The sequence below is a fragment of the Marmota flaviventris genome, chromosome 6, assembly GCF_047511675.1.
Source record: "Marmota flaviventris isolate mMarFla1 chromosome 6, mMarFla1.hap1, whole genome shotgun sequence".
NCBI classification, from domain to species: Eukaryota; Metazoa; Chordata; class Mammalia; order Rodentia; family Sciuridae; genus Marmota; species Marmota flaviventris.
Window position 1 is genome coordinate 53,137,544 of NC_092503.1, and position 20,589 is coordinate 53,158,132.

The window sequence follows — 20,589 nt, forward strand, 5'->3', positions numbered from 1 at the left end:
ATTAATATTATTAGTAATATTATTAATATTATTAAAGAAGTCTGTGAGGTATAGGCAGTATTTTTTTTTTTTGCTTATGAGGAAAAGAAAGCATAGAAAATTCATTTCGCTTGGGAAGGGGTGGGGGGTGGAGCTGGGATTTGAGCCCAGGCCAGTGTGCATAACTACTGCACAATCTGCGTCTTAATTTCTGCCAAGAACCCCCAGGGGATGAAGAGGAAAGACTTCCTATTTGATTTGAGTTTGCAAAGCTCCATGAAAGTTGTCAGATGGAGATGACTTTTTAAAGGTGAAGGGGCAACTCTCTTGAGAGAGCTTGGCACCCTTCAGGCAAAGAAAAACAAACAAACAAACAAACAACTCAGCCCAACCAACAGGTTTTCTTGGTGCAGCAGAGGAAATGCAAGTACATAGAAGCCTGGCGGGGCAGGGCAGGGTAGGGTGGCAGAAGTGTAGGATGGATAAAGGAAATGACAAGAGACAAAGCCATGACAAGGATACTTCATTTCTAGGAAGTGTGGGGAGGTTCATTGGTGGGAGGTTGGAAAAACTGGTATAAGACCATGGAAGAAATGGTGAAGGCTAGAGCCAAAGCCGGAAAAGTAGGGAGAGAAAGACAAAGACCTATATGGGAAGTATTTCTGATGTGACCAATATGCAAGGGAGTGAGTGGCCGTCAGGAGAGGTATATAATAAGGCTAAGGATGGCAGGGAGAGAGAAGCTCCAGAAGAGAGTGGAGCATGTCTGGATATTTTTCAGTAAGTTTGTACTCTCTATGGATCATGGGGGGAAAAGAAGAGATATATTCAAATTAATACCAACCACAACATCAAGGAAAGATGGCGGCTCTGCAGGACATTAGAGAGTTAATAATAGCACATGCTCAGGAATCCAAGCAGGGGAAGTAGGTGAAACCACAAGAGCAGTGTGGCCAGTAGAGGACCTTAGGAGAGGTTGGCCTTGAGACAGGGGCCATCAGAGAGAGATAAGCACAATTGGGAGTGATGTTCTGTAAGCCATGGGACAGCAGAGCCCTGATGAGTAGGCAGGGTCGGTGCCACCCGAAATGACAGGCAGAAGAGGACCAAGGTGGGCAATTTGGAGTCTCTGGTAACAGCAAAGTAGGCGCAGGAAAGTGGGTTGCCCTTGGCCACCATCAGCTGAGGAAGAATAGAAATTGAGGAAGTAGGTATTTCCTTCTGATGAGTCTACCAGGAGGAAATGTGAGGTGGCTAAAGGAGCCATGGGGTGATCTTTTGGGTGAAAGAGACTTAAACTGAAAAGAAGGAGTTTTAGAGGAAAGGGAAAGATAGAGGGAAAAGAAATAATGCGTCAATTAAGGTCTCAGAGGAGGCGGGAAGAGGCATGATCTGAGAGCCTGACAGAGCCAAGAAAACCAGGCTGCCTCCATTTTGCAAAATGGTGTTTTGGAAGGAAAGGAGTTTGTACCTCCAGAGAGGCGTGAAGCAGAGAGGCTGAATGCAGACGAGATTGTGTGAGATGACCCAGAGGTGACTGTGTGTGCACTAGCAGCTTAGCTTGAGGCTTCCTCACTGAAATGCTGGTCTCTTGAATCAATCATGTGTTAATTCATGATTTGCCCAAAATAAACGTAGGAATAACTGCACTAAGCTATTAAAAACATTGGTAACTCGTCTCTCATGAACTGGAATGGATGCTTAAACTGTTACAAGCCGACTTTCCTTCTTCCACTGTTTGATTCTTATTTTGCAGACTAGGAAGGCGAATGGTCCTGTGGTGCACAAGCACTGGCATATTTTTGTTTGGAATAATGTCAGTATTTACGTTTGATTATTATAGCTTCGTGATTGCATGCTTTCTTCTTGCTGTGGTGAGTTGTTTTCTCTTACCACTTTAGTTCTGCTACGATATTTTCATTTTTACCTTAATTCTTTTTAGTTTTGCTCATTTAGAATCTGGTGAGAGACATCAAGGACTGGCTATAACTTAAAGCCTGTTGACCAACCCTTTCCCATCTCCACTTCCCCCTTACCCTCTTTAGCTTCTGTGGCATATTAATGACTTATGTTTAGAATGGAACTCATTTACATGAAAAATTGCCTCTTACTGGGCAGAAATTTTTTTTTGCTCGACTATGCTCCCACCCTAAAATGACAAAGGCATTGTTTTATTTCTGAGCAATTATTCTGGTCTAGTCAGGACCTGTATACCCAAACCAAACCGACAAAAGGTATTGTCAAAGTGGTTTGTATAATGTAAAGAAGAATATAAATGACTCTTTTGAATCTTTTTTAAAAAATATTTTTGAAGTTGTCGATGGGCCTTAATTTTATTATTTTTATTTATTTATTTATAGTGCTGAGAATCCAACCCAGTGCCTCACACTCAATGCGAGGCAAGGGCTCTGCCACTGAGCCACAACCGCAGCCTGAGGCATTGAATCTTTATGTTATGAGGATTGGGGGAGTCCAGTGGACAGATCAGGAATTTGAAAACCATTTTTGTCATATATTGACAGCCATATGACCTTACACAAATATGCTATTCTCTTAGAGCTGTGATTTCTATTCTATAAACTATAGAAAGTAATACCTGTTTCCTGGGTTGTTATCAGGATTCAGTGAGACTCAATGTAAACACCCATGTTGCAACCCCTGGCACAGAGCAGGCACATCTGACAATGGCAACTGTTACAGGAAGTGGGCAGCAGGCAAGAAGCTGTTTCCAGGATCAATGAAGCTTTCCAGACAAGCTTCTAAACTATTAAACAATAGTGATTTTTTTTTTTTTTGATTAGAGGTTGTTGATCAAGACTAATGGAGTAAAGTTTGTATCTGGGGGGAAGAATTTGTGATCTTAATAAAATCAGAGCAGGGTATGCATAAAAACCCCACCTGGGGGGCAGGGTGGATGATGAGGGTCCAGAGTCAAGACAGGGACTTCAAGCTCAGAAGAGATCCCCAGGACCCTTCGGGAACAAGGTGGTATGTTTGGTTTTGGTGGATGCAAAGGGATGGTCAAAGTTGAAGAGATATTTTTTTTAAAACAATCTTTGTAGTTGTAGATGGACAGAATGCCTTTATTTTATTTATTTATTTTTATGTGGTGTTGAGGATCAAACCCAGTGCTTCACAAATGCTAGGCGAGCACTCTGCCACTGAGCTACAGCCCCAGCCCTGAAGAGAGATGTTTTAAAGTATAGAAAATTAAAGGTGTTGGGCTGGAGTTGTGGCTCAGCAGGAGAGGGCTTGCCTAGTGTGAGCGAGGTCCTGGGTTCGATCCTCAGCACCACATAAAAATAAATGTATTGTGTCCAACTACAACTAACTAAATAAAATATTTTAAAGAAAGAAAATTAAAGGTGTTGCACCCGAAATAAAAGTAAACACACATATTTAGAAATGTAAAGAGTCTGTTCATATGAAAGATAGAAACCAGTAGTTCTGTTTCAACTGAAGACATGGCTCCATAATTCTAGGGTCAGATTTGTTGAGAGAGACCTTTTGGAGGGCTCCATAGAGGCATATGTACCGAGAAAGTCTGAAGGTCCCTTTTGGAAGACTTATAAGGATAATACTAAAGTTATCTGTTTCAGTCTTGCAAAATACCCTGAATTTGTTCACAGAGCCAAGAACATGAGGCTGTACCTGTTGAACACATCTGAGAAATGTGGTCTTTAATTTTTGGAACTCTTTTCTTTGATTTTTCAAGGGAAATAAATTTGTGGTAGAATTCCAAGTATGGGAGATGCAGACAGATTCATTTACTCAGATATTTATTGATCTGTCTGTAGAGTGCAGTGCTAAATAAACCAGACCCGACTGTTTCAATCATTCTACAGTCTAGAGGAAAACAAGGATGTTGATCATCCATCTTTAAAATACAGAAATCCTATCATACGTGACAACATGGATGGAACATCATTATGTTAAGTGAAATAAACCAGGCACAGAAAGACAAGAACCACACAACCTCATTCATGTGTGGAATCTAAAACAGTAGATCCCATAGAAGTTGAGAATAGAATGGTGGTTACCAGAAGCTAAAGAGGGTAACGGGGAAGTGGAGATGGGAAAGGGTTGGTCAACAGGCTTTAAGTTATAGTTAAAAATGAGAGGTTCTGGTGTGCTGTTGCACAGTCAGTTGACAATAGATGGTCATAATGTCTAGATAGCAATAATGTCTTGAATACTTCAAAAAAGCTGGAAGGGATTTTGAATGTTTTCACCACAAAGAGATGATAAAAGTTAGTCGGGAGCAATGGCACATGTCTATAATCCTAGCAGCTTGGGAGGCTGAGACAAGAGGATCCTGAGTTCAAAGCCAGCCTCAGCAAAAGTGAGACTTTAGACCTGGCACTTGAGCTTAGCATGCAGAGTGAATGTCTGTCACGAGCCTGTCATGATTAAGAGTGTTTACAGTGTTTAGAATTAATCTGCATGCTAAGCTCAAGTGCCATGTCTAAAATCTCAAGCCTTAGGCTCTAAGTCTGGCAGATGCACAGTCACACAGACCTCAGTGGTCAGATCAGGGACCGAGGTAGGCTTCTCCTGGGGTGGAGCTGACGGCCGGTTGAAGAGAGGGTCATAGGGAGAAGTTGCAGTTCTCATCAGGGCCAAGAGTTTGTAGCTGTAGAGTTTGAGAGCTGTGAGGAAGATGCAGAGGATCAGGCAAACGATGAGAAGAGTTGGGATGTTAGTCCAGGTCCTCATCAGGCTCTCCTGCATGAGGGCATCAGTGTCGGATGGCTGAATGTCTGTTCATTTGCTCCATCATTTATACTAAATTTTGGGGCTTCTGACCACTCTTTGAATCCCTATCAGCTGCCACTGGATTTCTCAGTGACATCATTTGCCCTGGGGTTAAAGCATCTGGTCTGGTGGTCCCCACCCTGATTTTCTGGCCTTTTTCCCTTATCTGAGGACGGCAACTTGACAGAGACTTCACTCTGAGCTTGTCAGGGTGGGGATAAGTGATCTGATTATGTCAGGGCTATGCCTGATGATCATATTGGAGGGCTCCGTATGCCATGCCTGGTGAGACTGCAGGTTTCAAGTGGAGTTTTAAAAATGGAGTTGCTTAGGCTAAGGCCTAAGGCCATCCTTACACAATGGCAAACTGCCTGAACCTATGCCCAAACCTTGCCCAAATTCTGGATCTGGCAGAGAGAGACCAGTTAACATGGTTTCTCTTCAAAAGTAAACACCTGTGAAGATAATGACATAATGAGTCTTAAAAAAGTGTGATTTAAGTATCAGAGGATTAAAGGAGGTCTTTGGGCATATCAATGGTACTCTAGGATAATTTTGCAAAAAAACAGAAGACAAAAACAAAATAAAAAACCCTGTGATTTGTGCAGTGAAAGTCAAATGTGAAATGATTTTGTAGGAAAAATTTCAATCCCTTTAACCTTGCCTCCCCCCAAATACCTATTTTTGATTTGTTCTTTGTTTATCCCAAGAGGGATCAGATATGGTTATTACAATTGAAATTTTACTAAAGATCTTTCTATCTATCTATCTATCTCTCTCTCAGGGATTGAACTTCATTAACCACTGAACCACATCCCCAGCTCCCCCTCCTTTAAAAGAAAAAGATAACAACATTTTTTTATATCTTTATTTTATTTATTCATTTTTATGTGGTGCTGAGGATCAAACCCAGTGCCTTGCACATGCTAGATAAGCACTCTACCACTGAGCCACAACCACAGCAACCCCCCACCTTTTTTAAATATTTTATTTTGAGACAAGATCTTGCTAAATTGCTGAGGCTGGCTTTGAACCTGTGATCCTCCTGTCTCAGACTCCCAAGGTGCTGGGATTATAGGCATGCATCTGGCATGATAGGCATTTTTAAAAAAATAATTTTAGTTGTAAATGGACACAATGCCTTTATTTTATTCATTTATTTTTAATGTGGTGCCAAGGATCGAACCCAGTGCCTCTCACGTGCTAGGCAAGCACTCTACCACCCAGCTATAGCCCCAACCCGATAAGCATATTTTTAAACTACAAGTTTCCCCTTGATTTTTTTTTGTTGTTGAGGTAAAATACACATAACATAAAATTTACCGTCTTAACCATTTAAAATGTACTGTTTAGTGATATTAAATATGTTCCTTTTGCTTTACAGCCATTACTGTTGTGCATCTTCAGAACTCTTTGTTTTGCAAAGGTGAAACTCTGTGTCCATTAAACAACAACTCCCCATTCCTCCTCTCCCCAGTTCCTCATAACCACCATCTACTTTCTGTCTTTATTATTTTGACTACTCTAGGTACCACATTTAAGTGGAACTATGATACAGTATTTGTCCTTTTGTGCCTGGCTTGTTTCACTTGGTGTACTGTCCTTCAGGTTTATCCATGTTGTAGTATCCGAATTCCTTTCATTTTCAAGACTGAACAGCCAGTCTTATCTAATGGTGTGTGTGTATACACACACACACACACACACACATATATATGTGTGTGTGTGTTTGTGTGTGCATTTTCCTTATGCATTCATCTGGGTTTTAAAAATTTTTATTCTAATTTGTTATATATGACAGCAGAATGCATTACAATTCATATTACATATATACAGCACAATTTTTCATCTCTCTGCTTGTACACAAAGCATATTCACACCATTCGTGTCTTCTTCATACATGTATTTAGGGTAGTGATGTCCATCTCATTCCACCATCTTTTTTTACCACCTTGCCCCCTTCCTCCCCATGGCTCCCCTTTGCCCTATCTACAGTTTGTCTAATCTTCCCATGCTCCCCCTCCCAAACCTACTATGAATCAGCCTCCTTATATCAGAGAAAATATTTGGTATTTAGTTTTGGGGGATTAGCTAACTTCATTTAGCATTATATTCTGCATTCATCTGTTGATAGACACTTGGGTTATTTCCACATTTTAGCTATTATTAATAAACTGCTATAGAAATGGCTATACAAATGCGTCTTTGAGACTGCCCTTTGCTTTCAATTCCTGTGGGTTTATTCCCAGAAGTGGAATTGCTGAATCATATGGTAACATTATTTTTAATTTCTTGAGGAATTGCTGTATTGTTTTCCATATGAGCTATACCTTTTTACATTCCATTTATTACTGTTCACAAAGAGTGCATAGGGTTCTAATTTCTCTACATCCAGCCAAAACTTCTTTTCTTTTCTTTCCTCTTCATCCTCCTCCTCCAACTCCTCCTCCTCTTCTTTTGATAGTACCTGTCTTAATGATTGTGGAGCGGTATCTCCAGGTTTTGATTTGCATTTCCCTAATAATGATGTTTCATGTGCTTATTGGCTACTTGTGTATTTTCTTTGGTGAAATGTCTGCTCAAGTCTTTTGCCCTTGTTCGAACTGAATAATTTGTTTTGTGTTGTTGAGTTCTCTGTATATTCCCTTATCAAATATATGATTTGCAAATGTTTTCTCTGTTCTGTAGGTTGCCTTTTCATTCTGTTGATAGTATCCTTTGACGTGCAGAAGTTTTAATTTTCATGAAGTCCAATTTGTCAATCTTTTGTTGTTGTTGCCTGTTGAAATAAAGTTTTAACCAAATCTGTTTTTCTTCCCACTAGTTACCATAAATTTTTGTCCCTATTTAACAATTAGAATTTAGCAATGAAGACTTTATGTTTATAGATAAACATATCCGTGCATCTAGAAGGAACATTATAATGGACTATTTAAATGAAACAAGAAGCAGTGTTAGCAGTGATATCATAAATACTGTCTGAAGTGTGCTATTTGGGGTGGGAAGGGTGGGGAAAGATAAAAGGAGCCATTTAAAGAAGAAATATGATCAGATTGAATGCCATTTTACAAATGTGAAATGGTTTACAGAAAGCCATTGTCATTTTCTTTCTTACCTAAATGTGATTTACATAGAGATGGGACCTCTCAGTGGATGGAAATGTGACCTTAACTATGGAACCCCTCCATTCTTTGTCTTTCAGACTGCAAGTGGCTATCATGTGGTAGTGTTCACCTATGTCATGGAATTCATTGGTATGAAGTTTCGAACGTGTATGTCCATCCATTTACATACCTTCTTTGCAATTGGGATAATAACAGTGGCTTTGATGAGCCAAATAGTCAAAACCATGTGGATTTACCAAATGATTCTTTCCACTGTGACTGTCCCCTTTATCCTTTGCTGTTGGATGCTCCCAGAGACACCTTTTTGGCTTGTCTCAAAAGGAAAATACAAAGAAGCACAAGTTCTAGTTGATATTATAGCTGAGGGTAATCATGGTACGCCCTGTGACCTGTCCGAACTTTTTTCACTGGATCTAAATGGTCCTGTCAATAATACTTCTGTAGCTAATAAGCACAACGTAACAGAGCTGTTTCTTGACTGGAACATTGCATCAAGGATATTTATGCTTTGGATCATTTGGCTTACATGTTCTTTGGGATTCTCCTTTTTCAACATGGATAGATTTAATGTAATAAATGATGAATACTTACGGCTCATCCTAGTGGGTAAGTAATTAAAATATATTTAAATGTGGCAGTGAAATTTCTGCCAAGTTTTTTAGTGTGTTTTTATTGTCTTTTTATACCAGGAACAATATTGCTAGACATATTATTATGATATCTTTCAGTATCTCTCTCTCTCTCTCACACACACACACACACACAAATACATACATACATACACACACACACATCATTTTGAGGAAAAGGCCAAGAGTTAGAAGAATTAGTTTCTTCCCTTATCTCTTCTCTCCTTGCTTCCTTCCTACCCTAGAATCCTTCCCAGGGATAACTTCTAGAATGTTTGGCTTATACCCTTTCAACTCTCTTTCGATGCATTTCATATATTTGGCATATTAATTGTTCTGTATTTTAGCATGAATGAGCTCATTCACTACATATTGTTCTTTGTAAGTTGCTTTTCTTTTACAATTTAATATGTTTTGGAGGTCTGCAATCTTTTTACCTTCAAATTTCCTTAATTTAAAAATTTTGAGTGGTAAAATAGCTTCAATACAAGCAACTATAATTTATGCTGACACACTTCTTTAATTTTAGGAGCAGGTTAAAGTGGCTTTAGATAGCTTAAACTATAACTTACCGTGTGAGCCAAATGTGAACTAAACCTAAAAGAAGTGTTAGAAATCTGCATTTGTCCACCTGTCTGAACTCCTGGTAAATTTTGTGTAGGCTGCCTATATTTCATATTATGCTCAAAAATCTTGCTTTTATATTTTGTACATACACCTCATCCCTTCTTATCAAAGTGTTCAGATGACATGTCTATTTTTATTTATTATAGCTCAGGAAGAATAATGGGAAAAGTTGTTTTAAGAAAAAAAAAAAAAAAAACCTCTTTTCCGGAGTAAAATAACATATAGAAAGAGCCCGTCTTAACTTCAAATATCTTCTATGTATCAGTTTGAGAAATGATGCAGATTTCCTAGAATAGAGCAGCAAATGGTAGGAGAAGCAAGTGGAATGGAGTGTGTATGGGGAAGCTTAGGAAAGCCGGAGGTCTAGATCTTTGTGGTACATTTTGATGGCTTTAGATAGCTTAAACTATAATGGCGTGTAAGTCAGCTTTCTATCACTATAACAAAATACTTGAAATAGTCAACTTATAAAGAGAAAATATTTATTCTGGTTCACAGTTTTGGAGGTTTTAGTCCTTGATCTGTTGGCTTCATTGCTTTGGGCCTATGACAAAGCAGAGCATGGTGGGAGGGTGGAGTAGAACAAAACCACTTACTTCATGGCCAGGAAGCAAAGAAGAGAGAGTCAAGGGGCTGGAAATCCACAGTCTTCTTCAAGGGCACACCCCTAACACACCTAACTTTCTCCTAGGAGGCCCTACCTTCTAAAGGTTCCAGCACCATGCAGCAGCACCAGCCTGGGGATCAAGCCTTTGGGGGACATTTAACCTTGAAGCTATAGCTTGGAGATTTAATTTCTTGGAAATTTAAATTCTCAAGAAACTGAGCTGGGCACGCACTGTGGTACATGCCTGTAGTTCCAGCTCCTTGGGAGGCTGAGGACCATTTGGTTTACAAGTTTTAGACTGTCCTGGACAATGTAGTGAGACCCTGTCTTAAAACAAAACAAAATTTAACCACCAACTAACTGGAGGATCTCATAAGTGTAGAAATGTTTCCAAAGACAAAATCTACATCTTTTACATTATCTACTGCTTTCAGTTTTTCATATCATTACCCTCCGTGTTAGTACTCTTGCTAACAGGTTCTTATAGTTAATATTTCTCTGCTGTGAATTTTTTTGAACAAGTTTCCATCTTCTGAGATAGATTGGGACTGGTGGAAATTTCAGCTGTGGCTATTCTGCCATTTGCAGGTGATCAGTAGCTTCAAGACATATTTTTGGGATTGTGTGGTGAGAAGGGCAGTAGAATGGGGCCTAAGTTATACACGATATATCGTAAAATGCAGGAAGTAATGGCACACTGTCTCAATTCCAGAAGAGTTGGGCCTCCTTGTTTGCACCATTTATATCCAGGTATATTCAAGCTAAATATGGATATAGTATCGGTTGGTATAGAAACACCAAATCAAGAAAACCAGTGTAGTACACTTTAAATGTCTCAGATTGTGGCCCAGCTTTGCAAGACTCTAGGAAGTTGATTGATGGCCCTGTACACAGTCTTGTTTGAGGAAAAGCCTGGAGCCAGACATGGAGGGAACTGCACTTGGACACCCAAAGACCTCACTTCCAGACCCCAAGCTGTCATTACTCATGTGGCTCAAATCATTTATTCTTAGTTGTATTGAGAAAGTTCTTTTGAAGACAACTATATTTTTTAATCTTGAAAAAATGCTTGATAAACTCTTTGAAAAGTAGAGTAAAATGGATGTACATTCTGTCTTGGACTGCAAGTCTAGGCATGGCAGCAGGACCTATGATAGGGAGATATTTCCTCCAGAGTTAGTTTTTCTGTTAATCAAGAGCAGGAGAGACCTTCTTTCAAATTGGGGTTCCTAGTGTTAATTCTTGCCTTTTCCTAAGCTATTTTTATTGAGTTGTTTACTCAGAAAAATATGTCTACCCTCCTATGATCTGTTCCAGAAGCTGTGAGATACATATATATCGCCCGACCTGTCTCTCTTGAGCTTATAACATTACAGAACTGTGAATGGTGGCCAATATCTGCATTGGAAAATAGTGAAAATTTCCCAAAGGAGATTGCTGGTTTTGCTCAGTGATGCTGGAAGATCTTCCAGCTTGTTCCCTATTTGGTTCTGGTTGATAGCTATAAGATCTTTTTGTTCTAGATCTAAGAGTCAAACTTTGATTCTACAAGGGAAGGCTTTTTATGTTAGTGGATTTACAGATTTATGAATTCAGCTCCTTTTTTTCTTCTTTTGGAGGAGCTAAAAAGAGGTTCAAGACAAAGTCCCTGTTCTAGGGAATTTGAATTAGATTTAAAAATTGTTATGGGTCAGGTTGCTCAGAAAACATACCAAGACCCAGTTTTGTCCAAATTGAAGAGTCTGTATTTAGCCAGCTGGCTGGCAACTTCTCCTCACAGGACCCATCACTGTCTCTGCAAGGAACAGCTTTGAGCTTTAACATTTTAGGGTATTTAAAGGAAAAAACCACATCTGAGTTGACGTAGCTGCAAGCAAGCAGGTACAGAAGCTGAACTGGGCAGTTAGCAAGACAATGTGATGTATACATTGGTATTTCCCATGGAACTTTCCAGGTTGGCATAGCAGCAAGCAAGCTTGAGGGAGTGGGTCAAAATGACTCTAGTTGAGTGCAAGTTAGAGAATGGTTAGTAACATCTAAACAACCAATCTCTGCCAGGGTACATTGCCCAAGAAAAATGGGAACCAAAGAGAACAATTTTACATTGTGTAAGAATTGCTATTTTGTGTTGCCGAGTATGTTCTGCTAGGTAACTATTAATGCATACAGAGGTGGGGCTTTCTCATGGGAGAAGCATTTCTTACATGATATGGAGTCTCAGGGTAAAATGGAGTCTGTTTGGTCATTGCCCATATAGCCTGGCTCATAACAAAATGTTTTACTTTAGTCCTACAGTCTATTAAGTAGTTATCACTAGTTAATGTGCCTAATTGATATGGAACTTTCTACATTAGTTTTCTACATTTCTACGTTTTTCTACTTTTCTACATTTCAGTTTTGTCAAAAATGAAATGATATCAAATTTTAAAAAATTTACAGCTTATTGTGCATATAAAAGGACAGTTCATGAACTGGAAGACCTCAGAACAAGTGGTCAGAAACTCACCTTGCAGCATCATTTATAAAGCATAAAAGAGGAAGCATCTCAACCTTTTTTGTGATTGGCTGTTAAATACCAACCTTCTTTTTAGGGCAAGCAGAGCTATTTAAGTCTGATTTGTCTTTAGCTGATTGGTTTAATTTTACTGAATCATGCTAACAAAAATTTAAGTAAAGCTGTCCTTTTGTGTTTCATTTATGATTGGAGATAGACCAGGGAAATCAGGATGGCTTAAGCTTTGGTGACTTAGTTATGGATGGTTGGCCTTGTAGGGCATTGTCTACTTAACTGTGGTCTCCATTTTTATGGGTCTTGACCAGTTTCTAAGTTCAAAGTTTTGGATACCCAAATTTCCCCTAGTTCTACCAAGCATAAGAAATCAAAAATCATAAATAATGTTCTCTCTTAGTTTTCTTATTTATACATTCTCGAGGCCTGTCTGGGGAGAGCCGCTCCTAAGACAGGTGCAAGGGCCCATTATGTAAACTGTAGTGTATTTCACAGGAAAGGTTTGTCCTCACTCCAGTAAAAAATGGTAGGGATCACTGCCTCTCAGGCAGTCTTTAGACAGCATTTTACAGCCCCTAGAAGCATGGAGAGAGATGATCATTCCTTTTGGATTTGGGTTTAAAAGTAGGGCCTGTGCAATTAGGCACAAGCCTCAGGGAGGGCCCCTTTACTCACTGACAGGTTCATTGGAAATTGCTGCCAGCTCCTTTTTGTCCATTGTGCTAGACAGAGTGGGGAGAAGAAAAGTTCTAATCTGTTCCCTTCTCTGCACTATGCTGATCTGCGGTACGTTGATGGTGATCCCCCAGGTGAGTTATTTTTATGTTATATTTAGGGAATAGCTAGTTATACCATAGCAGTTTGACAGGAAGACTTTATGCCACTTACAGTAAGTATGAAGACCAATTAGGATGTATGGATAAAGTACATAGGTAATATTTTAAAACATGTTTTCTTAAAAAAATCATTTCTCTATTGTGTAAGCAATGCATCTTCTTTGTAGAAAAGTTAAGAAAAAAGTGTAAAAGAGAGAGAGAGAGAGAGAGAGAGAGAGAGAGAGAGAGAGAGAGAGACAAGAGACAGAGACCATAATTCTACTTCCTAAAAATGGTCTTGTCCTATTTTGTAAACACAGTAATCTTGTGTGAGGGAAATTGGTCACACCTTCCAGTGATTATCGTCTTACTGAACATTCACTCATTCATGGATTCATTCAACAAGGATATATCTACATCTGTTATGTGCCATGTGTTGAAGACACACAGAGCATCAAGTTTCTATAAGCATAAGGAAGAAAAACAAAGCAGGATAAGGAAGGGAGATGACTTTGGTATGTGGGTGGAGGGTATGAACTAGAAAGAGTGGGATTTCTTGTGTACTGTTTCATTTTGTATGGTCAAAGATGATGTGCCTCTCAGAGAAGGAGACAGCACCAGAAGATGGATGAGGGAGGGAGCCATGGGGCATCTGAAGTCATGAGTCAAATATTCAGTTTGTTTCAACTTAGATACTTGCTTTTCCTTACTGTTGATTATTAGTTTCTGGACCTAGTATACATAAATCCCCCAAGGGGCTTGTTTTTTTTTTTAAATGCAGTTTCTTAGAAACATTATAGTGAATACTGAAGAGACGTTTCCATTCCTACATTTTGGCAAACTACACCACCCAGAACAATGGAAGTACTTTCTCTCTTCTGGAAAAAAAAATGTTAGCAGAGGCTGTGTTTTAATTTTCAATTTGAAAAATGTAGTTTATACTTTAAAATATCCTATGTGATTTTCTCCAGGGACTGTATAGTTATTAAGCAAGAGTGGATCAATGTTTAGAGCAAAACATTTTAAGTTTTGCAGATTGTTCAAAATTTAATTTATGCTAATAAGTGACATTATTTTATAGTCACACTTCACTTAAGTATCAAGGGTTGGTGAACCAAATGTTTTATGTCACTGAAATTTCCAGGTGATCCATATAAAACTAGTATGTATAAAACTACTCAGGACTCGGACTACGTCAATTTGACATACTCTGCCAATTTGAAAGGACTGCATCCATTCCTTTATTAGTTTGCAAAAGAAAGGGGTGTGTGTGTGGGTGTCTTATGAAGGGAGATGAGTAGAGTAGGGGAAAGGGGAGAGAGAAAGGGGAAACGCTTGGGAAGATGTTGGCCATTAATGCAGTTTCTTAGAACATGGTAGTGAATATGAATACTGAAGCGACTTTTCTGTCCCTACATTTTGGCAAACTACACCACCCAGAAGTACTTTCTCTCTTCGGGAAAAAAATTGTTATGTTGTGTGTGTGTATGAATATACAACAATGAATCTCACCATTATGTACAACTATAATGCACCAATAAGAAATACGGATAAACAATATCACAGTTAAAAAACAAGACAGACAGGTAGTTTGCAGTTATATTAGTTGACTCAACGGCAGCTGTCTTTGAGATTTAGGGGAACCCTAGAACCTTCACATTTCACATAATGGGGAAGACAGGAGAATGGCTGATAGAGAGTTCTATTCTATTCCATTCTATTCTAGAAATAGAGCACTAACTTACAGCCGAAAGTCTCTCTTCTCTAATGATAATGTCAACAAAATACAAATTTGTGTTTTTTTTTTTTTAAATCACAGTAATTGGTACTGGGGGTGTAGCTCAGTGATAGAGCACTTGCCTAGCATGTGTGAGGCCGTAGCTTTGACCTCAGTAGTGCAAACAACAAACAGCTCAACAAAACAACAGCAACAAGCACACACTAATTCATGCAACAAATATTGTCTGCAATAGCAAATAAGGTGACAGGCTTAGTAGAGGCACCCCGATGTCTTGGTAACTTAACGGACATTTATTTCTTGCTCATAGAATGTTCTTGTGGATGGAGCTGGTTGACTGTAGTGAGGGTGGTAAGGGGGTGTCTGGCCCCATGGAGTTACCCAGGGCTGCAGGCTGACCAAGCACTATCTTCTTAACCCATGAACCCCTAGTTCAGGGTTTGTGCATTCAGCTGGCAGATGTGGGAGGAGAGGGAAAATTTCAGAATATGGAAGGTCTTTATTTGTCACTGCTGGAAGTGAGAGACGGCAGAAACTGAATTGGAGAAACTGTGAGGTTCCGAGGTTGAGGAAAGTATCTGCAAAAAAACCACCACCAACAACAAAACAAACAAACAAACACTCTACTGTTAGTTCAATTATCTCTTTCAAATTATTTTCTGAAGATAATTTATAAGCCAGGGATTACTGCCATTATAGGCACATTTGTTTTATGGCTCTTTGCTTCACACTTGCTGGATCTATTCCAGAAGGAGCGGATCAGTTACGGATGCAGCAGCACTGTCCTGGTGAAAGTCTCTTTCCAAAGTCCTCTCCCCAATGGGCTTTTCTTATTCCACAGTTCAAACCCTCCCGGTGGGTGGGAGACACAAGAAAATTTCCCCTTAAATTTCATGAAGATGGAAAGCTTCTGTAGACCTGAGTAGTCTGCAAACTAAACTCAAACATAGAAATAAAAGTCTTCATTGTTTTGAAAAATACTGAAGGAATTAGAAAGTTTTAAATAACAACCTTAATGACTTTATATTTTCCTTTAAAAATATTACTTATATGGTTTATTTTACTGTTTTCCTCCCACCCCCTTCCCCAGAAAAGCCAGGATGCCACTATCTGGAAAATAGTGATAGTTATTATCGGAAAACTTGCAATAGGGTCAGCATTTGGCCTCATTTACATTTATACAGCAGAGCTGTATCCAACCTTTATAAGGTAAGGGTTAATATTTTTTCTGTTGTTTTCTTGTTATTGTCACTTTCATGTCAGTATATTATATTTGACCTCTAAATACAAATACTTTCTTCCCATAGAAGTTATCTGGATCTTTGAGATATGGGAAAATTGACTAATGATGCTGATTCTGAGTCTGAGGCTTTCTTTCTATCTCCTTAGCAAGGATATTAAAGAAATGATTTTGAAATAACACCCTATTATCCTAACACCATTTAAAATCTCAAATACAATAGACTTCCACTGGCTTTTTGTATGATTCAAGGCTAATTTTCTCAGAAGGTGTCTTTTAATGCTCTGAGGTCACCTACATGCATTTCCTAGGGCTGGTGTTATAAAAGAATACAGACTGGGTGGCTTAAACAATAGAAATTTGCCAGCTGAGGTGGTGCACATCTGTAATCCCAGTGGCTTGGAACTACAGCCTCAGCAATTTAGTGAGACCCTAAGCAACTTGGTGGGACTCTATCTCAAACTGAAAAACAAAACGGGGTGGGCATGTAACTCAGTGGTAGAGTGCCTCTGGGAGGGGGGGAACTCACAGTTTTGGAGGCTAGAAGTCCCAGATCAAAGGATCAATAGGTTTGGTTTCTCTGGAGGCCTCCCTCTTTAGCTTGCAGATGGAGTCTTCAGGCTGTGCCCTTTTAGGTCTGTGTGCTTCCCTGGTGTTTCTCCTTATGAGGACACAAGTCCTATTGGATTAGGGCCTCTCATTAATAGCCTCATTTTAACTAAATGACCTCTTTAAAGACTATAACTTCAAATGCTGTTCCATTCTAAGATATTGGGGGTAGGAACTACAACACCCACATTTTGAGGGCACACAATTAAGCCCATGACATCAGTAGTCATTAACTCTCTGAGAAGCTCACCTCATCCAGAGGTCCCAGAGCTGGAAGCTCCTCAGAATCCCTGAGGCATGTGGTACAGAATAACAGTCTCCCTTTCCCCCGGCAGACCTGGTGGGTCACTCTAAGAACGAGGGTCAGGATTTTTAACACATGATTCTGAGTTGCCACCTGCCATCTTTGGGAATGTCTAATGTGAATCTCACTGATCTGGGAGCTTCAAGCTTTTTAAAAGCCTTTTCAAACATATTTCACTTGAAAATCCTTTATGTGGTGAAGAGGACAGAAGTATTTTGGAAACTCTGTTAAGAGATCTGGAGTTTCCCCTTCTCCTTATCACCACAGCAGAACCTCCAGGCCCAGAAGAGCATCCTTTGAAACTGCATTTCTCTCTGCAGCCCCTCATGTGTGGACAATATTGCGGGAACCAGGGAGATCAAGCACTCAGTACAAGATGCACTGCTGGGACCCCATGGATAAGAGGGGTTCTTTTTCCCATGTTATGTCCAACTTTTTAGCTCTTTGTTTGCAAAATGACCTTATATTTTAAAGTTTAAATAGTGATTAGCGTCACACTAGTGCTGTTAGACCAGGACGCAAGAAAAGACCACTGACTCCAATTAAAATCAAATTAAAGCAAGCTTATTATTTCGACCGGTTGGGCTGCCTCTCCCACCCAAAACCGCTGGAACAAGACAGCAACCGCATCTTTCCTGCAGCCCAGCTTTATAGCCCAGAAAGTTACACAAAGGGGGGTTACAGTTAACAGAACTCTGACGAGCATAACACAAATGGTAGTTTAAATTTTTGCTGGCCCCAACATCAGAATTTATGAAGGTCATTAGAATCTCAGAGAGGGTTATTATTTGGCTAGGGAAGGCCAAGATTTGTGAGGCGTCACTAAAGTTTCAGAGAGGACTGCTATCTGGTCAGAGAGCCAGGCATGGGTGAGTTCAAGGCACGGGCAGGCATTCCAAGCAGGTTCAGAATTTGCAGTAATTTATAGTAAAACTGAAATTATCTTTTCATGGCTTTGTGGTGAGATGGCTCCCAATTTTAAGAAAATATCAGGTTGGGTCTATCAGTGCCACAAATATTTTGTGTCCCAGATTTCCCTTTGTGAAGTTCTATAATAGTTTCCTCTTGACAGCCCCCCTCCCCAAATCCTCCAAGTTGTCCTTTCCTACTACCTACTTAATCCAATAGCAGTTCTTATTCTCTAAAGAGAAAAAATTTTAGTTAGTGAGGTTGAATAATTTCTTAGCCTATGAAAGAGCCAATCTTGATGGCAACAAATAAATAAGAACCTGGTATCAAGCCTTTTGCACAAGAGCTGTTTTTTTTTTTTTTTGTACTGGGGATTGAACTTTGGGGCACTCAACCATGGAGCCACATCCCTAGTCCTATTTTGTATTTTTTTTAGAGACAGGATCTCACTGAGTTGCTTAGCACCTTGCCATTGCTGAGGCTGACTTTGAACTCATGATCCTCCTGCCTCAGCCTCCTGAGTTGCTGGGAATATAGGCGTATGCCACCACACCCAGCAAGAGCTGGTTTTTAAATACCTAATTGCTCATCTAGTGGTGTACACCATTTAAGGAGTATGTTATTTGTTATCTGTTACAGATGTGAAAAGCAAATAACTTTCTGTAGAGATAAGTCCATATAACACCAGCCCATAGTTGTTTCTTCTTGTCTCTATAAACAGTATGGATATAGGGCTGGGAAAATCCATTAGTCAAGTGAAAGCTTAAGACTTTTTCTAGGAATTGGCAATGCCCACACACCTGCCTGGGCAGAGTAGCCCTGTGCCTCAAGGATGGGTAAATACTCTTGTGTGAGCTGTAGATAGATAGATGGCTAGCTGCCTGGATAGGCAGGTAAGATAGACAGGGAGGGAGGTAGATAGATAGATGGATAGATAGATGGATGGATAGATAGATGGATGAAGACAGAAAGAAATCTAAGAAAAATGTACCAGATTAGTGTGTGCCCAGGAATATAAAATAGCAGAACTGATGATATCTGCCCATGTCATTGTCAGCCCAATTGTCTGGGGGTACAAGTGGATTTTTCTCTTTTCCCTATTTCTCCTCCAGGTCACCCAGAGTGCTTGGAAGGGAGAGTAGTCTAATAATAAACATATCTTCCTTAATCACCAAAACAGTTCTGTTGAGATTATTGCAGATTGTTATCTGAGTCTCTGATAGAATTAGGGTCTTGGCCAAAGGCACATGGTTAGTCAGTGTCAGATCAGAACTCAGATCCACGTTTTGGCCCTTTCTTTCATTCAGTGAAATACGCACAGATTTTCATGGAGACAGTGCTTAACACCAGCAAGAGATGAGTTACTAGGAGTAGAGCTTTAGGAGTAGAAGAGGTATTTTGGATGAGGGGTGTTTGGACTCATACCGTGAAAGTGGCAGCCTTGTGCAAATGTACACTAGCAGGCAGCACTTAAAGTGTGACAACAGGGGAGACTAGATTAGCACATCAGTGTGGGAGTTGTATATTTGCCAATTCAGGCTGTGGCTCTGGGCTCTCTTGTTAATACCCAGGCAAGAAACATCCTGTAAATCAGGACAAATGGCTTTTCCATAGCTGGTGGGACCCTGCTGGGCTCTTAGGTGGATTTGTGCTCAGTCTGGAGAAGCTGCAGGTTTCTCAATGCCTGGGACATATTAGATTTAACACATAGATGCTGACTCCATCAATGTATGTTGTATGCAAAAAGGTGGCAACCCAACGAAATAATGTCAATGTGCGTTGTAATTATGGATATGATGGAATTTTTAAGGACATTTTTGTTTGTTTGGTGTTTGGTTCTTGATTTATAATCACAGATATATGTCTTCAAAAAATCCAACATACAAATATTTAACAAAGTCTATGGTTTTCCTGGACAACATAGTGACATTGCACAGAAAACTTTGCAACATGTAACTTCTTTCTCAAAAGAATGTCATACATTTTGTCAGTTTCCTATAAATGTATTTGACCCAGAAAAAAATGAGGCCCCATTGAGTTACAGAGGTGCGTACTAATAGCAGTCTTCCCTTACTAATAAGCACACTTGAAGTAGTCTTCAAATAACCTTTAAAGAAAAATACATGAAGACATTGGCTGACTTTTAAAAAATTGACATAGTGCACAAATATGCAAATATTTTGTTCTCTCAACATCCCACTCCCAACCCTAAACAAATTCCTGGTCTAGGAGACTCAGCTTATCCTCAATGTTAAGTTGGATCAGGAGGTACTTGGCTTCACCTACCTACTGAAAGAAAAATGGTTTATACCCCCCCACACACACATTTTTGTCTGGATTTATCTCTGCATGCTTGTATACACCACTGTTTCACACACTATAGATATAAATCATGGGCGATTCTTGAAAAATTAACATTAGTTCTGCCATTAAGTTTTATCATTCGTCCTCGTTCTGGGAAGGCCGAAAGGGGGCGCTAGAGAGTAGCTCCATCACCCTCTGCAGGCTCCTGTTCTTGCTGCTGTCTTACCCTCTTGGTGTTTCCAGGTCGACAGCGGTGGGCAGTGGCAGCATGGCGGGCCGCGTGGTAAGCATCGTGTCTCCGCTCACCAAGGAAATCGCCAAAACTTGGATCGTCGTACCACAGGTCTTCAATCAGTTCATAGAACTTACTGGGCTATCAGAGAGGCAGGGTAGCCAACCGCCTTCTCGATATTTATTTGTTGGAGGCCAGTTTGCCATT

General features: G+C 39.8%; 1 protein-coding gene across 1 annotated transcript in view; it reads left to right on the forward strand.

Moving 5' to 3' along the window:
- The window catches only part of Slc22a16 (solute carrier family 22 member 16), a 43,962-nt gene that overhangs the window by 17,129 nt on the left and 6,244 nt on the right, over window positions 1-20,589 (forward strand). The window contains exons 3-7 of the mRNA XM_071613796.1: window positions 1,736-1,853; window positions 7,937-8,465; window positions 12,913-13,040; window positions 15,884-15,993; window positions 20,394-20,522. Coding sequence (XP_071469897.1) covers window positions 1,736-1,853; window positions 7,937-8,465; window positions 12,913-13,040; window positions 15,884-15,993; window positions 20,394-20,522 — 1,014 coding nt within the window. The remainder of the gene's footprint in view (window positions 1-1,735; window positions 1,854-7,936; window positions 8,466-12,912; window positions 13,041-15,883; window positions 15,994-20,393; window positions 20,523-20,589) is intronic.